This window comes from Mustela erminea, chromosome 4 (assembly GCF_009829155.1).
Source record: "Mustela erminea isolate mMusErm1 chromosome 4, mMusErm1.Pri, whole genome shotgun sequence".
Classification (NCBI taxonomy): domain Eukaryota; kingdom Metazoa; phylum Chordata; class Mammalia; order Carnivora; family Mustelidae; genus Mustela; species Mustela erminea.
Window position 1 is genome coordinate 859875 of NC_045617.1, and position 26697 is coordinate 886571.

The window sequence follows — 26697 nt, forward strand, 5'->3', positions numbered from 1 at the left end:
AAGCATCGTTTGCTGACACAGTGGAGTGAGGTGTCTAAACCTGCGCTTTCTGGCCACAGATATGACCAAGCAGTAAGCAGAGTAAGATAAACCAGTAAATGGACAAGCATCCACCACAGATTCTTTAAGGGAAACCTGGTTATACATTCTTCTTTGGAATTTCAGATAACATTAATTTAGTGATGTAGTCTAGGTATTTTTTATTCAAATGATGACTTCAGTACCAACTAACTGGCCACAAGAAGATATGTCATCTTAAGACATACACATTCTGGGTACATCAGGTAAAAAGACCTTCAAAAAGTGAGGGGCACCTGGGTGGCTCAGTGGGTTAAGCGTCTGCCTTCAGCTCAGGTCACGATCCCAGGGTTCGAGCCCCGGGTTGGGCTTCCTGCTCAGCAGGGAGCCCGCTTCTCCCTCTCTGTCTGCCTCTGCTCCCTGTTTGTGCTCTCTCCCTCCCTCTGTGCTCTCTCTACCAAATAAGTAAATAAAGTCTTTAAAACAATGCCGTGAGCAAGGATCATCATCATTCAGTTCCAATCTCCATCTCCACCTGCCCCATCCTGAAACACCACAAGAAGCTCCAGGAGCTGGGGCACAGCAGCCTGCTGTCTCTGGCCCCTCTGTGGCCCCAATCTGACTCCCTTAAACCCAGCGGGGACCCAGGTGAAGTGAATGTCGGGTCCCTCTTGATCTTATCTTGCTAATTTATATCTACGATGGCTTAGAGATAACCCCATACAGTCTCTTTAACATTCTTCAGTGGAAGCTTGACCTGTCCATTGCTGGGCACGTTGATGCCCAGTCAGCATGACGGCTGTCTTCCCAGGACCAGCCCATGCGGCTGACCCCACGTCACTGTTTCTGTCCCCTGTCCACGCTGCCTGGGGTCCACCTCCTCTCCCTCTGTCCATTTCCTTTTCCCTCCGTTCCCTCCTTCTTCATTTGTCCACCTCCTCCTCCTCTGTCTGCCTCCCCCTCCCTCTGTTATGACCTCCTTGGGACCACTGTCCACACTGCTGTGGGAGAAGTTGGTCTCTGGGGAAGGGCAGGGTGTCTGCGGCTGCCCCATTGTTATTCTTGAGTCTTTCCTCTGCGGGCTGTCCCGTAAGGGAGCCCATGGAAGCTGACGAGGATTTGTCTTGTCACTGGGGATAAAGTGCCAGAGGGCTGTGGCCCCGTCCTGGGCGCTCGCAGGGGAGGCTTCCCGTGGGGTCCAGACAGCACACGGTGCAGGGTTTGGATGAACTGAATCCCCCCTCTCCTCTCTCGCAGTCATCGAGCTGCAGAAAATAAAAGTTTCCAACTTCTTGGGCCAAATTCCTATTTTGCACATGATAAATTAATTCAGCCATAGAATAACCTCACCCATACATCGACTCCTCCCCCCAGCACGCCGCTCGGTACCTTACTGACGGGGACCCGTCTGCTTACACAGCCCTTCTCCGTCTGGCTGATGGGAAGCTTACTTAAAACCCCAGAACTTGCAGACTTTCTCTTAAGCGAGAAGGGGGAGTTCCAGCCAATCTTGCTGGTTGTATTTATAGCTTTTTATTTCCTGAGAGAAGGCAGGAAAAGCGAGAGCTTGCTTTCCCCTTGCGAGGCTCCTCCTCTGTGGTCCCCAGCTGGAGGGCCGGCCGGGGCGGGGCGGCACCAGCGCCCGTGTGCCAGGTGCTCGGAGCGAGTGTGGGATCGCAGGAGGATTAGGTCACTCCTTCGAAGGATGAATTGAACGTGCTTCCTCCCGTGTCGGACTGACAGCACCACCCAGAAGCCCGGAGCGTATAAAGCAGCGGCTGCCTCCGGGCGGCCAGTGCGGCGCCGACCCCGGCTCGTGTGCTGCGAGCGCTGAGTCTCCGGCTCGCCGCAGACCCCGGCCTCGGCCTCAACGCCCGCCTCCAGCCTCGCCACAGCTGCCTCGCGGGCCACGTAAGAGCTTCCCACAGTTACTGAAAAATCACTGCATTGTCTTTACTTTTTGGAAATGGCTGTTTTGATTTCTAAGAAGGGAGAAGGGAAAAGCGCCTCCGAGATCGGCAGGGTGAGGTCTTCCCACTGCGAGCAGGGCTGCCGGGAGCAAGTCCCCGGAGCGTCCTGTGCGCCTCCTTGGAGGGCGTTGGGGCTGACGGTCCTTGCGGCACTCACTCGTGTGCCTGCCTGTGAGTCTGCCGCAGGCCCGTGTTTTCAGCTTCAGAGTAAGCAGCCTCCAGAGTTCGTTGTGGATGTGGGGGCCATGCGGGAGGTGTTCGAGAAAAGTCCTCCTCAGCAGCGAGAGCACAGGGAGATCATAGAGTCTGCGATTCTAAACATTACTGACTCAGAAGTGTCTTTGAATGTCACTAATGGGTCACGTACAAGCGCGTGAGGACCCTGGAATCCAGCTGTGATGCCAGCGGGGCCGATCCACACAGGAAAGTCTGCGCCGTGGTCCCCGGAGGGGGCTGCTGTGTGGCCGGCGGGGAGGCTGTGGCGGGGGGAGGGGGGCTCCTAGGTGATTGTGTCCCTCTGATGGAGGGAACTAGGATTCGCTCAGGAAAGATATTGCTGCTTGGATTGCTGATATAAAAGAATTTTAAAAGGTTTTTATGCGTTCTAATTACATTCTGTTGCAGAAAGTCTTTGAAGTCTTTCTTTGGAAAAATGAGAGCCCAAACCCAGTGAGTGTGTGGAAGCCAAGGGCCCAGAGAGGGCAGCGTGCGTCCGTGCCCGTGCTGCGTGTCGTACGGGCCACGGCGCGTAGTCAGTGCGGCGGCTGGCCCTGCGCTCCTGCTCTTGCCTCGACCTCGTGAGATGAGATACGACCCCCTCAGTCGTTTGGCCAGAGTCCCGATTCCGGCGACACTCCTTTTTTGGGGACCAGACAGTTTAGTTTTGTTAGCAACAGAGTACAAACTGCTGTGTTTAAGCTGACACCCAGGAAGCTGGGCCTCTAGAGCTTGAAAAAGTGCCTTTTGGGGGGATCACACTTTGCCAGAGCCAGCCATCCACCTTGGTCTGCAGGGACAGACAGCACACATCTGGTCGAGGGGACACGGGGGCCTTCCGGATGCACTCACTGCCGTTCACACTCGGTGGCAGGGGTCACTCTGGGTTGTCTAGAGTGCTTCCTTGTGACCTCGGTCCTTGGAGAACCCAGATAGCAGGTCCGGGCACAGCCGTCCAGGGCATTCAGCACACGCCCGTGCCTGCCGTGCCCGCCACGCCGCGTGCGCCCTTTACCGTGTGGACTCACTCAGCTCGTTTCTCACAGTGACCCTGTCTGTGGAAGCTTCAAAGAACTGCTCTTCATTTGACAGGGGGCCACAGTGGGGTGGGAGGGTGAGCAGGCCGCCCCCGGGGGCACGGCGTTGAGCCTGCCCACGAGGGCCCGCCGCCTTGCAGTGCGCGGCTGGAAAACAAGCCGGCCCACGGACTTGTTTGTGGAGAGGCTGCGTGCAGTAGAGTCAGACTCGAGAGGGGCCCCGCTCCCGGGGAACCATCCTCCACCCCAGGAACCTCAGCTTCCAGGTCACCAGATCCTTCTGGCGAGGGACGCTGGTTGGCTTTCTGCAGCCCTGAGAAGCTCATGAGTTTTGCTCTCCTCCTGGAGGAGACGCTGGGGGCTCAGCGGGAAGCAGCCTGCTGCTGGGAGGGACCTCCGGGCCCCCTGTGCCGGGCAGGATGCTGGTGCGGGAGCACCAAGGCAGGGAGGGCAAGGGTTAAGCGCAGAGCAGGCTTCGGTCCAGCACTCCTGAGTTCTGGCCCAGTGTCTGCTGGCCTGAACCATGCCAGCTGAAAATCCTCAAGGATGGAAAAACAGGCCTGCAAGAAAATAGAACAGCCGAATAAAAGTGATTGCTAAGTGGAATGCTATGTGTGTGTGTGTGTGTGTGTGTGTGTGTGGTTAGGATACACCAAGTTAAATTTACTTCTCCTGCATGGAGTTAATATTTATTCTACTTAAGTTATGGACTTATTTTTTTCTTGACTATTTACTCAAAGAGGTCTTCATAGATGATTTTCTAAATAATGCTGATACTTTCCTAAATTCATGCTTCCTGGGTTTAAGTCTTGGCTACACTTCTCACCAACAACATTGCTCTGGGCAAGCACTTAACTCTTTGGGGTCTTCATTTACCCATCTGTAAAATGGGCATGGTAATAACAGTATTTGCCGCTCAGGTCAGTATGAGGATCAAATAATATGAACATTGAGATGTGATTAGTTCAGTGCTTTGTCAGCACATGCTGGTCCAGTAGAAACCAGCTGCAGTCAGAAGTTCCCCTTCAGAAAAGCCAACTTCTTATCAAGCGTTTACTTTCCACAAATCCACTTGTTTTTGATTCTGATGCACAAACTGTCCGTGTGAGTGAAAATCCCAGGCAACACGGAGAGTTGCCGCCGTGTATGCCTGTGTGACCAGGGTCTGCTTCCTCCGTAGGGCTCGGCTGCAGACGGCAGCATGACCTGGACGCTGGTGCTGCTCGCCCTCTGGGTCTCGTCTAGCGCTCAAGGTGAGTGTGGACAGTGTCCCTGGTCGTCCGGGGCTGTTGAGTGCCAGCAGCTGACGTGACTGACATTCCTTAGAACATCTGGAACCTCCTTCTCAATAAATATTTACTTACTTTTGAGTCCACATAATAGGAAATTACTTATTTTTGGAAAATCTAAGTATTAGAGAAAAATACTTTCTCCTTGACACACGCTTTGGCGGTGCACACTGAGCCTTTTTCCCCCACCTGCTGAATTTGTAACTGGAAGTGGTTGGTGCTTGAGAACTCTCTGTTTCCCACTTTTTCCCTACTTGAAAATGTATCATAAGTATTTCCCCACGTGTGTATTTTCTTACCACATGGTTTTGTGTAGTACGCTGTCGGGAGAGAACCCGGATATTTTTAAGGCCAATCTCCATCGGCATCATAAGTTTATTATCGTGAGTATAAATGACGCTGCCGGAAGTCCTTTTGTTAATAAATCTCTACTCACATTTGTGATTCTATCTTTAGAAAAAGGTCCAAAAGTAAAATTGCTGAGTCAAAGGTTTAAACTACTGTAAGAATTGTTGTCACGTTGCCCAATGGCTGTAGTAAGGGTCGTGGAATTCACAGTCGGATCAGCAACACTGTAAATGTAACGTTTGAACTTGCCACGTCCGTAGGAGATGGAAAGCCATGCTTCCCCTAATACTTCTATTCAATTACTTTGAATTATTTAACCCATTTTATTTTGGGACGGTCTGATCACTTTTCTTTCCAGTCATTCACATGGTGACTTAAAACTATTGACCTGCAGACTGGAGACCCGCCACTGTCTGAGAGCCATACCCAGAGCATTCAGTAAGACTCTCAAAACGTACTTCTGTGAAATAAAGGGATACAATGTAACTTGTGTAATCACAGAATATGCTTCTGCAAAGTAAAGAGATACAATGTAACTTGTATAAGTCACACGCTCTCTATAGGAAAGCAACATGTAATGTAATCCTAACAAGACAGAGGCCCTTTCCTTTGCCGGATTGTTTTCCTGGGCAATCACATGGTAGACACAGGGCCACACCTAAGCCTCCGATCCCGGGGGTGGGAGAACAGGAGACAGATTCCAGAAGGTGTGTGGAGCCTGACTCGGGGCAGTGCATCCTCCCCTGAAAAAGTCTGGCTGCGGAGAGTGCCAGCTAATCTAGACAAAGTGCTTGGCTTTCCTTCTGGCATGGGCTCCCGCTGTCTTGGGGCCTCGCTTTGGGAAGCAGCCCAGAGACAGAGGATAACGGTTTTACGTGAGAGCTGTCATTAACGCCCTAGGAGAAAGGGGGGATCCGGGGACACTGAGGCTGCAGTGGCTCCGTCACACGCGACATCACGGTTTGCTCCCTGCCAGTAAAAATGCCCTCTGGGCTTGTGCTCGTCCTGTTTGCTGGCAATCACTCTGCTCTGTCCCCACTGCAGCCGGTGCCCAGGACGAAGACATGGCCTTCGACCTTTTCAGCATCAGCAACATCAACCGGAAGACCATTGGGGCCAAGCAGTTCCGGGGCCCGGACCCCAGTGTGCCTGCCTACCGCTTCGTCCGCTTTGACTACATCCCACCAGTGAACGCAGATTACCTCAGCAAAATCGCCAAAATCATGAGGCAAAAGGAGGGGTTCTTCCTCACGGCCAGCCTGAAGCAGGACCCCAAGTCCCGGGGCACGCTTCTGGCTCTGGAGGGCCCCGGCGCTTCCCAGAGGCAATTCGAAATCGTCTCCAATGGCCCAGCAGACACGCTGGACCTCACCTACTGGACAGATGGTACCCAGCACGTCATTTCCCTGGAGGACGTGGGCCTGGCTGACTCCCAGTGGAAGAACATCACCGTGCAGGTGACGGGGGAGACCTACAGCTTGTACGTGGGCTGTGACCTGATCGACAGCTTCACGCTGGACGAGCCGTTCTACGAGCAGCTGCGGACAGAGAAGAGCCGGATGTACGTGGCCAAGGGCTCTGCGCGAGAAAGTCATTTCCGGGTACGTGTGGCAGGGTCACGGCAGATGTGTGAGGCGGGTTGAGGGAGCTGGGAGCGGACCAGCAAGGGCCTCTCTTAATCTAATGCCCGTGCTGGCACAGGTCAGGCCCGGCCTGGGAGACACACGCCATCATGTGTGGACATACAGAGACATGCACATGCAAATGTCACCTGTGTATACACACTCTGCTGGCTACCTACACACTCGCGTGCACAATCACACGCATGCACGCACGCCACTGCACACGTACACATACACACACTCGTGCACACTCCTTTCTCAACCGCAGATAAGCAGAGGTGTGCTTTCTCACCTGTGCAAACGGTCACGGGTTTCCAGACGGAAGACTGATTTGATGACCGAAACATCAGTCCCCTTCCGACGTTCTGGAAATCCCAGGCTCTGCATGTGGAGTCTGCTGCCCGCTCCCCGTTTAGCACTGAGATGCTAGGAGATCTGATTTACAGCCGTGCTTTTTAAAAAAAGGGCTGTGGATTTATGAGGGGCTAGCTGCACGTTCGTCTTAAAACACATTCATGCTGAAGTAGATTTTGGAAGCTCTCTTTGTGACCACAAGCGTCTAGAACCCGCAGTGGGGTCAGTGCTTTGCTCGCCTCCAGATCTGCCTTCTTGGGAAATCAAGGTGCTATTGAATTCAGTTTTTGGAGGAGAAGGCGAGCATCCTCACCGGTCATTGAACTAAGCCCTGGTGGCCGTCAGGGAGGTTCTGTGGGCCCCGCCAAACAAGCCGCTGACCCCTCACAGGGTGGAAGGCTCTCTCCCCTGAGAGAGTCCACATCTGTGAGTAGAGCACGGGGCTTGTGAGACCATTAGCCAGGCGCCGGTAGCCAGCAGAGTTCCCTGCAAAGGACATGCAGCCCAGAGTGTCCGACCGGATGTGTTCGGAAGACAGAACCACACACGAGTCTTGGGGCCACCCTCACGGTCTTCCAGTGTGATCCCTGGTCTGTGCTGCGCTGAGAGCAGAGCCTCAGTGGTAACGGACACAGGATGACCCACGACAGCAAGCGCCAGCAAGCGGAAGCACGGAGAGAAACGTTCTTGCTTTCCCTTACATGGTTGTCCACTATGTTCTCATATTCTATGTCTTTTATATATTATGTAAATACCTTATGTGTTTAAAATGTCACCCAGCCCAGTGTCAAACGTTTGATGTCTGTCCGCTGCCCTCTTTCTCTCCAGGGCTTGCTGCAGAACGTCTACTTAGTGTTCGAGAATTCAGCGGAAGACGTCCTGAGCCAGAAGGGCTGTCAGCAAAGTCAGGGAGGTAGGTGTGTTTGAGCACCGCACTCCGCGTCTCCTTTCTTGTCTTGGATGGATTTCTACCATGAGGTGTGTGCATGTCTGTGTGTGCATGTGCGTGAGCGTGTGTGTGTCTGTGCATGTGCATGTGTGCACATGTGCATGCGTCTATGTGGGGGGCACTCGTGGGGATTTAAGAAAAATATTCTAATAAAGGGATTACTGTCTTTGAGTGAGTTTGCTGGTCAACTTAGACATGTTGACATCTGAAAATTTATAAACTTCCTGAAAGATTAATTTTGAATATATTTTAATAATCTAAAATAATCCATTTTATGAGCCAAAAAGCTGATCCATGCATTTTAACATGAATCCATGCAAACTTTCCAGTCTGTTAGTGGTGAAGACCACCTCTGCAAGCCAGCAGCTCTGGTGGCCGTGGTTAGCGGGGGCTTCTCACGCTCCTCACAGCTGCGGACAAAGCCCGAGGGAAACCCCCACACTGTGGGACCCACTGACATGATCTCACATCGTCTGTTCATGGCTGTTTGCATTTGCCTCCGGCCGTAACCGGACAGCCTGTTCTCGAGCATTTGCTTTATGAAGCTCATTCCGCCGGGCTCCGTAAACTCAGTATCAGTAAATCTTCAAAGTACCTCTGGGATGGGGTAGAGGCGCTGGGGCTCTGGGTGCATGGTGGATGGAATGACTCCCTGTAGGCTGGCCGCCTGCCCGGTCCCCCTTGTGGCTCTTTCTGTGAGTTCCTCTCACTGAGACCCTTCTTCGCGTCAGACGGTGCCGTCGAGGTAAATACCGATCACTCACTCACGCTTGGCGGGTGGCGTCTGTAGGGCAGGACGGCGGCTCTGAGACCCGCGCTCCCCCGCGCTGGGGCTGGACCCAGCCTGCGTGGAGCTGGGACCCTCATGTCCACCCTGCCGGAGCTGGACGTGCCGCTCCGCCCTGCCGCTCGGAGGCCGCACCCCTACAGTCTGCACCTGCTCCCGGCTGGACCGTTCACCTCGGGGCAGGAAGGGAATCCCGAGAGCCATGTTTGGCGGACGGTGACGGGGGAGAGGCTTGCAGTGCCTGCTCCCGCCACACAGGCTCCCACGATAAGCCCCTCGTGCGTGGTACCTGCTGGGGCTCTGGTCTCATCCCGTGTCTCCAGCCTGGCTAACAGGCCAACTACCAGTCCCTGTGATTTAAGCCACTGCCTTTTTGGGAGGAACGTGCTTTTTCAGAAAAGACTAGGATAGTAAACAGACGTCTGATGCCAACTGCTCAGGAAGGTTCCACAGAGAAAGCAGAGTGGCTCTTGGGGTGTCCTGACATGGTGGCTATGCCATGTGATGGGAAGCTGAGCCCCACCTGGGTGTTGAGTTCCTGGAGACCCTGCAGCCTCCACAGCAGAACAAGAGGCTCCCGTCTGGGTCCAGGTCTAACCACAGGCAAGACTGCCGCATGTCTAGTCAGAGGGGGATGGACGCCGTGACTGTGGGGCATCCCGTCCTAGGGAGGTGCTCTGTGGCCTGTCCGAAATCAGGCGGCGGTGGGCCATGGGGTGCATTCCTGGACGCAGTATTGTTTTTAATCTGATACCCGGGAGCACTGGCTGATGTGTTTATGTTTTGGGGTATGCGCCCCTATCCAACCAGCAAGCCGGGGGAGCTCCCAAGGTCAGGATCGTGGCAAGGATTTATCACAGCAATAAAATCTCAGCAGCGGGAGGCCCTGCAGGGCGACAGTGTCCATGAGGTGTAACTCAGCAGTGAGATGCTGAGATCACGGGGCAATTTACTCCTGTGACAGTCCTGTGCTGGGGGCCACGGCCGTGTCCAGGCTGGCCCGGCTCCTGCGAGGGAGAGCCCCCTCTCTGGACTGGCCCAAGCCTGTTTCCAGTTTGGGTCCCCACCACGTATGTCCTGTGGTGAGGACCCCCGAGGGTTTGTGCGGCTTCAGGGACAGCGAGGGGGTCCCCTGGTCGAGCGTCTGAGGGGTCTGCCCTTCCCCCCAGGGCATGGTGCGGGGCCCACAGAGAGAGGACGTGAGTGCGAGACAGGCCTGGTGAGGTCCTGACCAGCAGGAGGACCGTTGCATCTGCCTCGATGTGGAGCAAGTGGCCCCAGTAAAGGGTGTTTGGACTAGAGAAAGGGACTAGTGAGGTTGGGGAGCCGTGGATTTACCCAGAGCATGTGGTCGGAGGCCGGTCCAGCTGGGAATGGAAGAGACAGGCTGTCCCGGGAGATCGTCTCCTCCGGTCGGTCTGAGTCACTCGCGGGCCCGACTCCGCCAGGCGCAGACCGTCTCCAGGCTGCCGCCTTCCGCTGCCGCCTTGCTGCTGAGCGCCACGGTCGCGTGGCCGGTGGCCGTCCGTGGTGCTGCTGGCAGCTGTCCCCAAGCGGGCAGAGTGCTGTTGGACCAGCAGGGCCGTGACGGATGCCGTGCCGTCACGTGCCGTTCTCGGGTGGACCTTATGCCGGTGGCACCCCCTCCCCGTGGTCAGGCCACACTCACCGCCATCCCTGTGCTTCCGCAGCTGAAGCCAACGCCATCAGTGAGACCACAGAGACGCTGCACCTGAGCCCTCAGGTGGCGCCCGAGTATGCGGGCCCCGGCGCGCCCCGGAAGCCGGAGGTGTGCGAGCGATCCTGCGAGGAGCTGGGCACCATGATGGCCGAGCTGGCGGGGCTGCGCGTCGTCGTCAACGAGCTGCACGAGAACCTGCGGAAGGTGGTGGGTGCCGGCCGGCCGCGGCAGGGCCAGGGGGCAGGTGGGGGGCAGGGACCTCGGAATCCCAAAGGCCCACGGGCTCCACGTGCTCAGGACGGTTGTCAGCCAAGGGACACGCGTGTCCCCAGCAGACACAAGTTCCGAGGGCGGGGAGGCGCTTCTGTGGGAAGGATGGGTGCAGTGGGGAGGGACCACAGAGGTCTGGGGAGTTAGGGTGTGGTCAGGACAGCAGCAGCCGGGTGACCAGCACCTCAGGGAGGAGACAGTGACTCGGGTGACAGCAGCCGGCTTCTCCAGGGACGTACCCTCCACTGGCTTAGGGGACGGGAAGAGGGTGGCGCCCGTGAGAAGGGAGGGAGCAGCGGGGGGGTTGCCCGAGAGTCTGCCCGTCTGGGGGTGCCCGTTTCCACCCTCTGCCCCACAGGAAAGGGCCTGGGTCTGGGTCTGACTGTGGCCCAGGATGGGTGGGACCAGCTCCGTGTCCACTCCATGGGGAGGCAGAGGCAGTGGGCATGGTGAGGGCAGCTCACGGCAAAGGCTTAGCGCCTTCCGGAACCTTCCAGTGAGTCTGTGGCTCTGGAGCAGGAATGGAAGCAGGAGTGCCAACCGTAGCCCCACTGCCCCCCGTGTGTGGGGGCACAAGTCAGGGATTGGAGGGAAGAGCGTCTGCTTTGTGGGCCTCTCACCCAGCGAGGGAGGGTCTTCTTGGGAGACGTGGGTGGCCTTGCTGCCACGGACCCTGCACCCAGGGCTGTCACGCAAGCAGAAGGAGATGAAAAGGGCTTTGGGACAAGTTTGCTTAGCTTGGAGTTGGGGACAGGGACATGGATGACCTCCCAGAAACCTCCTGGATAGTGTGTTTCTGTGCGTTTTGGGGCAAGAGTGGACCCATGCCTTTCTTGTGATTCTCTTGGGGACTGTGACCCACACTCCTACGTGGGGGGGAGACACCCACAGCCCGTTGGCCGGAGGAGCACAAGAAACACCTATCGGGGGCGGCCCATGTCATTTTCACATACTTGATTCTGTTTAAAGCCTGCGGTCTTCTCCTCCAGTCTGTAATCCCCGAGACAGCAAGAATTAGGTGTGTTCTTGCCACTGGGCTTCAGACCAGGCCTGTCGCTTCTGCAAGAATGGGTGAATCCACATATTGACTGTCAGTTTTCAGTGGTGCTTGGCCGGCAGGGTCTCTTCTCTGTCCAGCACTGCTGGGCGCTGGGCCCCGAGTCACGGTCACACCCAGGGCTAGAGCCCTCTGGGCAGATGTGCCGAACGGTGAGCTGCAGACCGTCCGTCAGTGGGGCGCCTGGTGTGAGCGGGACGCTGTGGAGGGCGATGGTGACAGGGCTGCTCTACGATTGCCATGACATGACCCTGCTTGGGGGAGGTTCCGCGCGGCCTGATGCCATCTCACCGAGGGGGCCGTGGCGCCCCACGCAGAGCCTTCCGCAGAGCCGGCGGCTCCAGTCCAGACCACGGGCACTCTCAGGTCACGGAGGCGCTTTCCTTCTCGTCTGTGGGCATGAGTGGATACGTTGCATTTGTCGACACTGAAACGTTGCCTCAACCTTGCAGTCCAACGACAACCAGTTCCTCTGGGAGCTCATCGGCGGCCCGCCCAAGACGAGGAACATGTCCGCTTGCTGGCAGGACGGCCGGTTCTTCGCGGAGAACGAGACGTGGGTGGTGGACAGTTGCACCAAGTGCACCTGCAAGGTGAGACGTGAGGATGCGTGTCCTCTGAGGGCCGAGAGGCCTGTGTGGGTGGCCGCACTCCCGGCTTCCCTGGTGAGCCACGGAACGTGTGCAGCCACGTCGGGAGACCCAATGTGGGGACCTGAGTGAGGCACCAGCCAGCCCCACTGCTTTGCACAAAAGAGATGAGCTCCAGGGGGTGAAAGACTATTTCACGGGAGGCAGGAGGCAGCTGGGGCAGAGCTGGCCGGCACCCGTAGCTCCGGGCAGCTCCATGGGGCCGGGGGGGCAGGTCACAGACCACATGGTGATCGGTAGGTACCTTGGCCTCTTGCCCTCGCGGAGCGCTCCCCCTTTCCACCAAGGGCGGCCTCGGGGTCAGCAGCATGCCGAAACCGGGCCCTCCCGCCCCATGCACGGGCACCCCAGCCCTTCCCATCCAGCCCTCGCATTGGCGTTTGCTCGCTTAAATGAGTGTTTCATGGACCCCTTTTTTGCCTGCAGAAATTCAAAACCGTTTGCCACCAAATCACTTGTCCCCCGGCGACCTGCGCCGACCCGTCCTTTGCGGAAGGGGAATGCTGCCCGTCCTGCGTCCGCTGTAAGTGCGCGGGGCCTGCGCCGCCGCCCGTCTGTGCCCGCTCGCTGCTCTGCCGCCGCCTGCCCGTCTGCGCCCGCTCGCTGCTCTGCCTGCTGACCCGCCGCTGGCCAGGGCCTCACACCCGTGAGCTGGACGGGGGGAGGACGCAGCCGCCTCGCCCCGAAGCGCTTGGCACTCACGGTCCGCACTGACCGGGAGTCTGAGTGTCCTTGGAGTTCAGGCTGCCGTCCGGTCACCGGGAGAGGAAGTGGACTCAGTAGCGGCTGTGCAGGGATAGAGCACCCCTGGGAGCCGGGCACTGAGGGTGTTAGGGCAGCTCGTAACCCTGCCGGCGCACCCCACAGGGAAAGGACAACAGGAGCAAAGCCCATCGGAGCCTCACCCCTCCCCACTGCTCACAGATGCACCCCCCGGAGCAGACACGGGCTGGGAGGGTGCCCACGGGCTGAGCCCGCGTCTGTGGACAGCCCCTGGCCTGCAGTGCTCTGGGGGGCCAGGGTCCAGCGGAGGCTCAGGTCCTCACCCACGTCCTGCTGTGCCGTGTCGCCGGCCCCTCACCTGGGGGTGGTGGCTTTGCGTGGACGCCTTCCCAGGCTTCGCTGCCCCTGTGTCCCAGCCGGGGCAGCCCCGGGCAGCTGTCCCCTCTCCTGCTGCTGAGCTCCGCCGCATCTGTCCTTCTGGGAGCCACGTGGGCCCTCTCTCCTTCCCCGTATGAGCGGCGGTGCCGGCCACTCCGGGGGCGTCCGGGTTCCCAGAACGTTTGTTCTCTCACGGTTGTTCATTTTCCCCTGACTGGTCTGGGGCCTTGAGGCCGAGGTCACAGGCTGGGGACTCCCTGTAGGCTTTGCCCCCAGGGCCGCCCCTTCTCACGTGCCCTCTGGATGCAGCTGGAGAACGGCACGGGCAGTGAGGTCAGGCTCTGACACTCTGATTTGGGGCAAAATATAATTTTTCTGGGGCTCAATTCATTGTCTGTGAAATACGGGAGGGTTACGCCGCCTACTCGGGGTTAGCTTTTTTTTTTAAGATTTTATTTTTTTTAAGATTTTTTTTTTTTTTTTTATCTGAGAGAGAGAGACAGTGAGAGAGAGCATGAGAGGGAGACGGTCAGAGGGAGAAGCAGACTCCCGGTGGAGCTGGGAGCGCCATGCGGGGCTCGATCCCGGGACTCCAGGATCGTGACCTGAGCTGAAGGCCGTCGCTCAGCCCACTGAGCCACCCAGGCTCCCAGGGGTTAGTTTTATGATTGAAATGGACAGTGTCGAGGCAGACGGCGTGTACGAGAGTCTGATGCGCCTTCCGAGTTGATACGCACCTTGCCTGGCGCGAGGCGGATGATGAAAACACGATCCCGAGACGGAGCCTGCGTCTGACTAGAGGGGACGTTCCATGCTGCCGAGTGTGGTCTCCGTGACCTTATTCTCATCTGGTTTCCTGCTTTCTGGAATGTTTACCCCTTGCAGGGCGCGCACCCCGAGTACGATGCGGGAATCAGTGCGTTTCCTGCTCCCCAGACAGACCTCTTGCAGGAAGTTACTTACAGAAAGTTATCACTCAGAGGATTTTCTTTGCAGGAAATAACCTTTTTATTTAACTTGTGGTGATTTAAATTGTCTGGGACTAAATTTGGTGACTTGTAATCAACCAAAATTGAAATATTTCATTACCAAGTGTCACTCAGCAACGGAGGTTAAAAAGGAAGCATGTTAAGTCTTAGTACGTCCCATAAAGCCCCGTGTGGACCTGATTTCAGACTCTTTCCTGTGAACCATCTTCAGAAATCTGTAGACCCCTTCCCCGACGCTGGTGGGGAGCGTGGCTCGGCGCGCAGACGGTAGACCCCAGGGCCTCTGCCGTGTTCCGCGGCACACCCCACGCACCTGCCTTCCCCAGCACACGGCTTCCGCTTCGCAGGCCCTTTGCGGGCCAGTCTGTCCCGTGGCCACCCTGGGCGAAGCTTGACAGGCCCTGTGCTTCCCACCCAGCGCTGGACGGCGAGGAAGGCTGGTCCCCCTGGGCAGAGTGGACGGAGTGCTCTGCCACCTGTGGCTCAGGGACCCAGCAGAGAGGGCGGTCCTGTGACGTCACCAGCAACACCTGCCTGGGGCCGTCCATCCAGACGCGGGCGTGCAGCCTGGGCAAGTGTGACCATCGCAGTGAGTGTCCAGGCCTCTGGGTGTCAGGGCTGCGGTGGGCATCGCTCTCCTGTGGGTGGGGGGGGTCGGTGGGGTTGGGCGGGGCTTCGGGGACCCCTTAGGCTTGTCCGGGGGCTCCTGCGGGGGAGGGTCCTTCCCCGGCCGCTTCTCTCCACTCCTGCATGTGAGCAGACGTGGGGCCGCGGCCGCCTGACATGCGTGTCCTTGTCTGTGCCAGTCCGGCAGCACGGGGGCTGGAGCCACTGGTCGCCTTGGTCGTCCTGCTCAGTGACCTGCGGCAGCGGCAACATCACGCGAATCCGTCTCTGCAACTCGCCCGTCCCCCAGATGGGGGGCAAGAACTGCAAAGGCAGCGGCCGTGAGACCAAGGGCTGCCAGGGCGTCCCGTGTCCGAGTAGGTGGGGCGACGGCTGGGTGGGAGCGGGTGCTCGCAGACGGCGGGGCGCGGGGGTCTGGGGCCAGGCCCGTTCCTGCCGGCGGCCGTGGGACCGGGCCCGAGCCATCGAGGCACCACCAGACCTCGCTGGCTGCGTGCTGGAAGCGGGCCTCCGGGTGACTCCGGATGGCCTGCGAGCCCTGACCTCACCAGAGCCAGCCCAGAGAGACGACAGTTCACCCCCGATTCAGGGAAACATCAGCTTGTACCGTGGGCGCTGTCGCTGCACGCCCTTCACCGGGGGCCTCGTGCAGGGCCCAGACCGGTGGGTCTCAGGGGACGGCTGGCTCTGCAGCTGGACCGGCAACCCAGGGTGCAGGAGCCCTCTCCGAAGCCCCAGTCACGCCCTGCAGGACAGCGGCGAGACGGAGAGTGTGGGGAGCTTCCCCTCACTGCCGAGCTGTCCGTCAGAACGGATGCGAGCTCTGCCATGCTGGGGCCCTGGGCCAGCGGCCCGCTTCTCCTCACGGCATCCGTGTGATTTTCCAGAGGTGAAAACCACACCCGCCGACATCCGCGGTCTGCTTCACCCCGACTCGGTGCCGTGAGCGTGCGCTCTTCCCAGTGTTCCAGCCCCACGCGGGGACCCTGCTCTGTCTGGCTTAGGTCGCCTTCCCCGCCAACCCTCTGTGCTCTCTGCCTGCAGTCGACGGCCGGTGGAGCCCGTGGTCGCCGTGGTCATCCTGCACCGTCACCTGTGCCGGCGGGATCCGGGAGCGGACGCGCGTCTGCAACAGCCCCGAGCCGCAGCACGGGGGCAAGGACTGCGCGGGGGACGTGAGGGAGCATCAGATGTGCAACAGGAGGAGCTGCCCCATAGGTGGGTGTCGGGGGCGGCTCCGGACACGGAGGACGTAGGACTGAGCGCAGAATAGCAGAAAAATAGGGAAGAAAGCTCAGCTCTGTGCACGCGACCGTAACTGCTCTGCTCACCGAGCTTGTCTGTGTTTGCACATAAACACGGAGACGCGCTGTGAGGGAAACGTTTTGTGTGACGACAGCCGTCCAGGCTCCCTGCAGCCCCTGTACTTCAGCACCCGAGGATCTATTCTTGAGGTGGCGACTCCGCCAGAAGCCCTGGCCCCCGGAGTAACTCAGTTTCCCTGCAGCGAGCCCCTCCTGATGCAGGCAGCGCCTGCGTCCTTCTGCGAGGGGCTGGGGCGCGGTCCTGTGATGACCCCGCTCCGCATCCTGTGCTGACCCCGCTCTGCTTCCTCCCACGCAGACGGCTGCTTGTCCAACCCCTGTTTCCCGGGAGCCCAGTGCAACAGCTTCCCTGACGGCTCCTGGTCCTGTGGCTCCTGCCCTGTGGGCTTCCTGGGCAACGGCACGCACTGTGAGGACCTGGACGAGGTGGGTCCCTGCCCCGGGGGAGGGGAACTCACGGGGACCGGGCCGGGGCTCACGTCAGCATGCCCCGCAGTGCGCTGTGGTCACCGACGTCTGCTTCACCACGAGCAAAGCCCACCGCTGCGTCAACACCAACCCCGGCTTCCACTGCCTGCCGTGCCCCCCTCGCTACAAAGGGACCCAGCCCTTCGGCGTTGGCCTGGAGGCAGCCAGGACTGAGAAGCAGGTGAGGGCCCCGACCCTTTGCCCTGGGGAGAGGCTGGAAACCCATCGGGGAGAACCTGGGTATTGGGCAGAGGGGGCGTGAAGAAGAACAGGGGTGGCCTCCCTAGGGCGGGCAGAGGGCTATGGGAGTGGGAGCCTGTCCACCAGCCCCCCTGGACCACCCTGGTGGGTGCAGAGCACAGCTTTCCTGCAGGAACCCAAACGGACCGGCTGATAGCACACGGTTCCCTGTGGGCTCGGACATCATGCCAGCGCCGCTCGGAAGCCGCTGGAAAAGCCTCCAGAGCGAGCATTGCCCCGAGTGTCTGCACGCCTTCCCGGCACCTGCTGTCCCCGCGGCATCTGAGGGTCCCCGCTCCCCTGCGCTGGTCCCCGAGCACCCACCTCACACCCTGCTTGGGAGGGGTGAGGTCCATGTGTCCGAGCCATGTGGCCCTTCCCCACAGGTGTGTGAGCCCGAGAACCCGTGCAAGGACAAGACTCACTCCTGCCACCGGCACGCGGAGTGCATCTACCTGGGACACTTCAGCGACCCCATGTACAAGTGTGAGTGCCAGACGGGCTACGCAGGCGACGGGCTCATCTGCGGGGAGGACTCGGACCTGGATGGCTGGCCCAACAAGAACCTGGTCTGCGCCACCAACGCCACGTACCACTGCATCAGGGTGAGCGCCGGGCGCGGCCCCAAAGGTGCCCACCCACAGGCTCCTGGGCCTCCTACCTGTCCAGGAACCCCCATTCGGGGTGGTTGCGGCTGTTCGGACGTGACTCATGGGTCCACACGATCGGGGGCTCTGGGGGTTGTGGCGGCGTCCTCTGCTCGCTCCCCACGGCTCCCTGTGCCAGAGAAGGCTCATGTTTCACCACATCTGGGGGACGGGGGGCCTGGGCGTGACGGTCCTGGGATCTTCGCCGGCTCCAGCCGCGGCCCCGGGGGTCTGGTCTGTTTGGAGGCTGGGACTCCTGTGGGGACACAGACGGGGACACAGAATTGAAACGCAGCTCAGGTGTGAATTATGACATCGCTGGAGTGAAACAGAATGAGTTTTCTAAGGACGCCGTTGCCCACTTGTGTGAAGAGCTGACGGGGGACGTGATTTGGACTCTGTGAAGGGAGCTGGCGTCACGGGGAGGAGGCGGACGCGGCGGGCTCAGCCCTTCTCCAGGCTCTCAGGGTGGCGGCTCTCCCCCTCTGGGGATTTTGCTCTCTGGTGCTGTTTCATGGGGGCCCCGGCTGAGGGATGTGAGCCTCCCTGTCTGGCCACACTGGCCACAGGACGTCGTCTCCAGTACGGCCTTGCCGGGCCGACGACAGCTCCCAACCTCCGGGCGACCGGCTCTGTGCCCACAGCCTCACTCCCCTGCCCCCGCATGTGTTCTCACTCGTGTGCGTTCTCTGCTCGCAGGACAACTGCCCGCTGCTGCCCAATTCCGGCCAGGAAGACTTCGACAAGGACGGCACCGGGGACGCCTGTGACGACGATGACGACAATGACGGCGTGGACGATGAGAAGGTGAGGTCGGTGGGCGGCTCTGGACCTCGGGGTCGGGTAGCCAGGGAGGGAGCCTCGGCCCAGGCCCCCGGACACGTCTGTGAGCTGCATTCCCGCACGCGCAGCCCGGCACTGGCCGGGCACGGGCCGCAGGTGCTCTGCTGGGAGGCCAGCAGGAGTTGGACTCTCGGTGGCTCAGAGGCCTGCCCGCCCTCCTGGGGGAGCCGGCGATGAGCGTGGCCGTCCCCCGGCGAGTGATGGGCCGTCCCCGCAGCCGGGATGCTTCCTGCGGAAACTGTTGCAGGACGCGAGTGAGTCTGCGTGCACACGGGCGCACAGCGCTTGTGGAACAGACCCCCGCGGCGCCTCATGGCTCCGCCATATCCGCCTCCCCCCGACCCACGGACCCTTCACCACCCGCCTGCTCACTTGTGTGACGGGGATGCGTGGGTTCTCACCACGAGCCGCACCGTGTGTCATCGTTGTTGCAGGACAATGTCGGATGCATCGGTGGCCGCCCAGTGACTTGGTGGCCGTGACGTGTTTGCTGGGGCTGACTGCGCCGTCCGCGAGGGCCGCTGCCCCTCCGGCTCCCGCGCAGGGTCCCAGCTCCTGCCCTTGCCTCTCCGTAGGACAACTGCCAGTTCCTCTTCAACCCCCGCCAGTTCGACTACGACAAGGACGAGGTTGGGGACCGCTGTGACAACTGTCCGTACGTGCACAACCCCGCGCAGATCGACACGGACGACAACGGCGAGGGGGACGCGTGCTCCGTGGACATTGATGGGGACGGTCAGTCCTGCTCCTTGATGTGGACACGCGTTCCCGAGTTACTGTCCCCCCACAGGTGTGGCGTAAGCCGGCCGCCCCGTGTGTTGGCACCGGATGAACCGTGATGAACCGTTCCGGCGGCAGCTCAGCCTCACCCAACCCGTCCCTCCGGGGTCAGTGGGGGTCGCCAGCCTCAGGACCTCCCTCCTAGAACCGCAGACACGGCGGCTTCCTTCTCGTGGCCCAGGCCCCAGCCCTGCACCCTGTGTCCTTCCCACTCATTCCCATCAGAGCGCAGTCCCGTCTCCCGACAGATCGTGCCTCTGAGACGCGTCAGACGGCAGCGCCGGCCCCTCTCCCTGTCTCGGGGTATCCCTCCCTGGCTCTTGTCTCTAACAAGTGATGAGCTGGCCGTGGGGAAGCTGCCGGGGGTCCCCCAGGCATCAGGAACTCCAGCAACTCCAGCTGGCACTCCACCCGGGAGGCTGGGGCCCCGGCAGGCAGCCGTGCCGGCGTCTGCAGGCTGGGACCAGCGGGTGCCTCTCTGCCCTGGCCGTGGCCGGAGCACCCGCCAGCCCTTCCTGGGGGTGCGTTCTCGCTGCCCTCCGCATCCTGCCCCCTCGGGCCTGCGTGGTCCTGGCCGGAGTGCCTCGGTCCGTCCTGTGTGTCCCGCTGACTCGGCGGTTGTGCTCTTCCGGGTTTTGCCAGCAGCGGACGGGGTTGTGTGACCCACTGTTCTGTCATGTTCCCGTGGCTCCGGTGCTGACGGGACTCAGCACTCAGCACCGTGGGCGGGGGTCTTGCGATGAGGTATCGCCGGGAATCGCTGGCCTCGGCCTCTATTGCCTTTCCTCCGCGGAGCAAATGGGGAGGGGGCGGGCGCGTGCCCCAGGTCAAGGCCTAGGGGACGGGAGCGAGGGAGACGGTCCGCACGGTGGACACGGTGGACTCAGCTCGCCGTGAGAACACAGCTTCTTGTCGTGCCGCGTTGCCCGGAAACCTCCGCGAGCGGCTCTGGTTCAAACTAGGGGGATCTGGACTTTGACAGGAAACCTGACATGTTTTCCCACAAATGCAGTCATGGTTCCACTTCACCACGATTTTAGATCCTCGTGGTTAAATGGACGTTTGGCTCTGAGTTGCTCAATGCAGTAGGAAAAGCTCGGTGCTCTTGTCTTTCCCTGGATTGCCCACAGACGTCTTCAACGAGCGGGACAACTGTCCGTACGTGTACAACACTGACCAGAGAGACACGGACGGGGACGGCGTGGGCGACCACTGCGACAACTGCCCGCTGGTGCACAACCCGGACCAGGTAGCTGATCTCGTGGTCGATCCGCTGCGTCTGCGGGCAGCGCGGGGTCGGGGGTCTGTCCCTTGTGGACAGTCGTGTGCTTGTGGCTCTCCGGCTGCTGTGAGAGCAAGCGGCAGCACCGGCGTTTCAGCAGTTGGACTGAAGCCGTCACTGCCGCGAGCGTTCACTCCCGTATCTCGGTGGCCACAGGCCAGATGCCCGGCGTCTTCCCGCCCTTCCTGACGGAGCCGTGCCTCCCTCCACTCATCTTCCTTTCCCAGAAGCAAACGGGGAATCCGCTTCTCCTCCAGATTTGCCTTTGGAAGACGCAGTGAACAGAACGCGTCGTGGTCGGGCGTGGGCTAGCCTGTCGCAGACGTTGTCAAAGAGGCACTTGGTTCTGTGGCGTTAATTCTTTCCAGTCCTCTTCCCGTGACGTGAGCCTGTGGAGAGCTGTTGTGGCGGTGCAGTGTCCTGGCGCTGCCCCCGGTGCGGACAGCCCTCCTGGGGACACAGCCGTGCGCGCGCATGAGGCGGCCCAACCCCAAGGTCCATGGGACTCCCAGCCTGGCGCCCCACGCGCTGGGCAGACACTCAGCGTGGGTCTTGCTCTGTCCCCCAGACCGATGTGGACAACGACCTCGTGGGAGACCAGTGTGACAACAATGAGGACATTGACGAGGACGGCCACCAGAACAATCAGGACAACTGCCCCTACATCTCCAACGCCAACCAGGCCGACCACGACCACGACGGCCAGGGCGACGCCTGTGACTCAGACGATGACAACGACGGGGTCCCCGACGACAGGGACAACTGCCGGCTGGTGTCCAACCCGGACCAGGAGGACTCGGACGGTAGGCGCCTCAGCAGGGGCCCCGGGGGCCACGTCCGTGGAGGAAGTGGGGTGCTGTGCTCTCCCCCGGGAGAGCCCGCCGGGCCAGGCCAGGCTCCGCATGCCCCGTGCCTCGGGGTGGCTCTGCGTCACAGCTGTCGGTGGTCTCTGCAGAGAGGCTCTGCGACAGGCAGGACGAGGCGGGGGTCTGGGTCACGCCATGTCGCCTCCTGACAATGAGGGCTGCGGTTTGCCATGGACAAAGCAATAGACAATGGAGGCTGTGAAGTATCAGGAAAAGGGGCAGGTTTTCTGGGCAGCTAAGCCCACCCAGGGGGCTGCAGGGGGACCTGGGACCCCGGGAAGGTCTCCAGCAGACAGCGATGTGCACGCTGTGCCCGGGGCTTCTGGGGGAGCGTGAGAAAGTGGTGGCAGGTGTGGGAGGCGCTGCTTGGCCTTCCAGAGCGGAGATGGGGCAGGGGGCGTCTGAGCCACGGAGCCACAGGTGCACAGGGACTCAGGGCCTGGGGCCGGCTCCAGGGGGAGGGGAGGGGTCCCTACCCCTGAGCCATGTGCCTGATTCCTGCGGGACACGAAGACCTGTCTGGACCCATGGCGCTCGCTCAGGCCACCCCGCGGTCGTGTAGGGGAGGGGCCGGCTTGCAGGAGGGCTCAGGGCTTCCCCGTGTCCTCACGTGAGTGCGCTCGCCTGCGCCCGTCGGTGGGCCACGCACCGCTGGGGAAGTTAGCTGCACGCGGTACCTTTTTCTCTTTCCAAAGCAATTGACACTCAGGCGCGCTAGTGTAGGAAGCGGCCGTTGTCCTGGGGGCGGTTGTGCTCACCGCAGACTAGCCATTGCGGGAGCCGTGGGTCCCCCATGAGCAGCCGGTGGTCTGGGCCTGCCGCACACCCCCACCCTTTCCACCACCTCGCTGGACACGTTGAAAGAAGCTTCCAGAAAAAAGAAGGTCGTACGTCCCCAGGGATAGTCATTTGTAGAGTCAGAACTCTGCTTCCGATCGGAAGATTAGGGGCAGGGTGATGAAGAAAGGTCGTGACGGAAGTTCTATCAGAAAGCAAGCCGCGGTGGTCCGGTGACACCCCCAGAGCCCGCGGCCCAGGGCTGCGCGGGGACCCTCGAGGGCTGGCCGGGGCTGCCGCACACGGTCACCGCTCCACGGCGCGTCTCCGCGAGCTGTGGGGACGCTCCAGGGAGGCGGGCGGCAAACCCTCTCCTCGGTTTCTCCTCCTGCTTGTGCTGGCGGCAGGCGATGGGCGCGGGGACGCTTGCAAGGACGACTTTGACAACGACAGCGTCCCAGACATCGACGACGTGTGCCCTGAAAACAGCGCCATCAGCGAAACGGACTTCAGGAACTTCCAGATGGTGCATCTGGACCCCAAGGGCACCACTCAGATCGACCCCAACTGGGTCATTCGCCACCAAGGGAAGGAGCTGGTGCAGACGGCCAATTCGGACCCTGGCATCGCTGTCGGTGAGCCTCGCGCATCGTCCTTCCTGGCTCCTGGGGACGAGGTGCCCACAGAGCAGGCAGGAGGCTTGCGGGGGGTGGGGGGGTGAGGGCGGTCTCGCGGGAGTCCCCACCCTTCCATGTCGGCCTAAATGGTCTTGACAAGGGCCTGGGGAGTCACATGTTTGAAATCTCACATCCAGGATGCCATTTTATGCTATGGATTTGGTCTGTGAAGTGCTACATGACACAGCACGGCTCCGCCAGCATCTAGGACGTGGGATCTGAACACGTTAAATGCCCCCGCGTCCGTAGCGGCCGAGGCACGGAGCCGCAGTGGACCTCGTCCTGTGCGCGTCCGTGGGTCCCGGGCCAACCTGGCATCTCCCCACAGGCTGTTTCCGACCCAGTCCTGTGACTGAATGTTTCCTTGGCACCAGGTTTTGATGAGTTTGGGTCTGTCGACTTCAGCGGCACGTTTTACGTCAACACCGACCGGGACGATGACTATGCCGGCTTCGTCTTCGGCTACCAGTCCAGCAGCCGCTTCTACGTGGTGATGTGGAAGCAGGTCACGCAGACCTACTGGGAGGACCAGCCCACCCGCGCCTACGGCTACTCCGGCGTGTCCCTCAAGGTGGTGAACTCCACCACGGGGACGGGCGAGCACCTGCGCAACGCTCTGTGGCACACCGGCAACACCCAGGGTCAGGTGAGGGCATGGGCCACATCGGGCCAGGGTCAGGTGAGGGCATCGGGCCACGCCTAGCACCGGCCCGTCCACATGGCCTTGCGGCTGCCGAGTTCTCCACGGAGCAGGCTCCGCCCCGTCCAGAGACGCCCGGCCTCAGGGCGTCATCCGCTCGGACTCGAGCTACACCGGTCCTAACGCTTTCCTGCGCAGACCCTCCCTGCCTGAAGAGGCCAGGCCTGGCGCTCTGAGAAACGCAGCTGATGCTCCTCTTGTAGATTAAGTCTGTCATTTCTACCTTCTTCTAGAGAGAGGGGGAACCCGGTGTTCAGTTGAGGTTTTAGCCCCAGGCCTCGTGTTGAGGCAGAGGATGGAGGACCCGAAACCCCGGCTGGCTCTGGCCCAAGCGCCGGCGCTCGGAGCCCGGGACCGCATGGCTTCCCGTCAGGGGATCCTGTCCAGGCTGGAGATTTATGCGATGAAACCCCTCAGACGGCAACGTGGCTACCCGAAGACCGGGGTGGAGGGTATTAGCTTGCCCAGTAATGTCTTTATTTCGCCTTCGGTGCCGTGGGACCGCGGTCAGGACTCGGGTACCAGCTAGACTCGGGACCGGTGTGTTTTCCCAGGTGCGTACGTTGTGGCACGACCCCAAGAACATCGGCTGGAAAGACTACACCGCGTACAGGTGGCATCTGACCCACAGACCCAAGACAGGCTACATGAGGTGAGTGGGACTCAGGACCAGCCCGTCCCCAGGGGACGTCCCACCACGAGGAGGTCTGCCCACCGTGGGCACGTCGGAGCGTCAGCAGGCGCGTCTGCTGGCGGAACTCCCACTTGCTGCCCTTGTCTTGGGCACATCACAGGCCTTTCCTCCCCCGCCCTTCCCGGCACATCAGTTACGGGGAAACACCGAGCTATGGGAGCGGAGAACGTTAAACTTGCCGCGTTCATGGAACTCAGAGGAAGATAAATATCTTTCCTCCTAATGAACATTCTGGGCAGGGACAGAGAGTATCCATCGTTATGATTTTTTAAGGATTTTATTTATTCATCAGAGAGAGAGAGAGCGAGAGAGCAGGGGGAGAGGCAGAGAGAGAAGCAGGCTCCTTGCAGAGCAGGGAGCCCGATGCGGGACTCGATCCCAGGGCCCGGCATCATGACCTGAGCTGAAGGGAGACAATGATTGAGCCACTGAGGCGTACCAGAAAGTGCAAATTAGCTGCTTCTTTGCAAATGTACCTTCGGTCTCCTTCAGAGAACAGACTGGTGTTTCCGTCTGACACTGTGGACGGCCGCATTTAAAGCCATCACGGAACCCTCACACGGGTCAGGCTGAGAGGATTCTGCTCTTTTGGCGTGACAGTGGTTGTGAGAGGTTTGGATTAAAACAGACATGGGTGATTTCAATCGGGAGTTTGTTTTCTCCCAAAGTTAAACTTGGCTACAAAGTGCAGGACTGGGCTGGGTTCTTCCCAAGGGCTGGGAGCAGGAGTCTGCGGTAGGAGTGAGCGGCCCGGGGCAGCGGCCGCCCAGGCTCGCTGTCTGGCCGCAGTGCTCGCTCGCCCGCGGGCCACCTTCCCGTCAGGGAGGCCTCCGTGCACGCCGTCCTGCTCCGGGCGTTCAGAGATAGCCCCGTCCTTGCCGCCACGAGGGCCAGCCTAGCGGTGGGAACAGCGGGCACGTGGCGTCCGTGCCAGGGCAGGCTGTGGTGCCCCGTCAGTGCGGCCCAGAAACCGTCCCCCCGCCGTGGCGGCTGTCTGGCTCCCGGCGCTGGGGACCGAGAGGCCCCGCTGAGGCCGAGGGGCCAGCGATGGGGAACGGCGGGTCTCGGAGCCGTGACCTGTTGCTGCTGGGGGCTGGCGAGGACGGAGCTGACCCCGACCCGCCGGCGCTCACCCCCGCATCATTTCTCTCTATTTGTAGAGTCTTAGTGCATGAAGGAAAGCAGGTCATGGCGGACTCAGGACCCATCTACGACCAAACCTATGCCGGCGGGCGGCTGGGTCTCTTTGTCTTCTCTCAAGAAATGGTCTATTTTTCGGACCTCAGATACGAGTGCAGAGGTGGGTGAGAACCTCGCCGCGCGGCGGCTCAGCGCAGGGCCCGGGGCAGGGACGCGCACCTCAACGGTCCTGTCGTACAAGCAGCGCGCTAGGCCGTGAGCGCCGGCTCTGTTCCGGCAGCCCGGTTGGTTTTCTTTCAGTGTCTGTTCTAAATCGGATGCGAATTCCTTCGGTGGAAGCAACACTTCCCAGCCCACAGGCTCTGCCTGTCCATCGTCGTCTGTCCTCTGCACATGCTCTGGACCATTAAGGCTGTTTTAGACTGCGACCTTGCTCAAGGAGGGGGAGGGCCGGAAGGAAGGGGGGAATAGGGCGGGGCAGGGAAGGGGGGAGGCCTGGACTGGAGGGGGAGGAGCCGCGGGAAGGCGGTTCCGGCAGTTCCAAGTCTAGGAATAGATTTGACTCACAATACGGCAGACCTGGAAGGCTGCCCCCGTCCGTCTGTCCGGGCGACCTGCACCTTCACGAGCACATGAAACATTCCCTCCTGCTGATGAGGTCAGGGAGGCTCCAAGGTAGCTTTCAACCACCCCACGCTGGGGATCCACATGAAGCGGGAAAGGGAACCCGAGAGCGGCGCTTCTGGTGTTGTGGTGTCTGTTCCGCTCTCCCTCGGTCGGGCTCTTCCCAGACGTGCCGAGCCCCCTCTCCCTCCCACGCACACATCGGAGCATCCGTCCGTCCATCCGTATTGTGGATTTCTTAAAACGTAGGATGATACTCAGGTTCCAGGTAGAACCAAATAAAAGGAAACCAAGCCCGCTCCGGCTGTCCTAATTCCACTCACGGCTGTTTGCTCGTAGACCTGTGAGCGGAGCCTGCCGCACCTCCAGAGACGTACTGTAGACGCTGCGCCCTAGACCCCCAGCGTGCGGCTGCTTCCGGCTTCTCTCTCTTCAGCAGCAGCTCCTGTCCCCGACCTTGACACTGAGGGTCGTGCACCGTCATCGACCCCGAGCCCGCGTGCCTTCGGAGGATCCGTGCTGAAGGTGAACGGGCAGCCCACTCCAGGGACACAGCGTGGGGACGCGCGAGACTTTCTGTGCAGTGACCATGAGCATGGCATTACATCGTTTTTCCTTGTTTGTTTAAAAAGAATGACGTTTACATATAAAATGTAATTACCTATTGTA

At 60.2% G+C, this 26697-nt stretch overlaps 1 protein-coding gene across 1 annotated transcript; it reads left to right on the forward strand.

Annotated features, from left to right (window-relative positions):
* Positions 1-1456: 1456 nt before the first annotated feature.
* Positions 1457-26697, forward strand: THBS2 (thrombospondin 2). The gene is made up of 22 exons (XM_032338450.1): positions 1457-1929; positions 4422-4494; positions 5923-6479; positions 7683-7767; positions 10282-10478; positions 12051-12191; positions 12675-12771; positions 14757-14927; positions 15145-15321; positions 16010-16183; positions 16589-16716; positions 16787-16939; positions 17385-17603; positions 18345-18452; positions 19064-19223; positions 20399-20517; positions 21119-21353; positions 22601-22828; positions 23245-23516; positions 24125-24222; positions 25425-25564; positions 26368-26697. The coding sequence occupies exons 2-22, from the start codon at positions 4443-4445 to the stop codon at positions 26373-26375; spliced, it is 3519 nt and encodes a 1172-aa protein (XP_032194341.1). The 5' UTR covers positions 1457-1929; positions 4422-4442; the 3' UTR covers positions 26376-26697.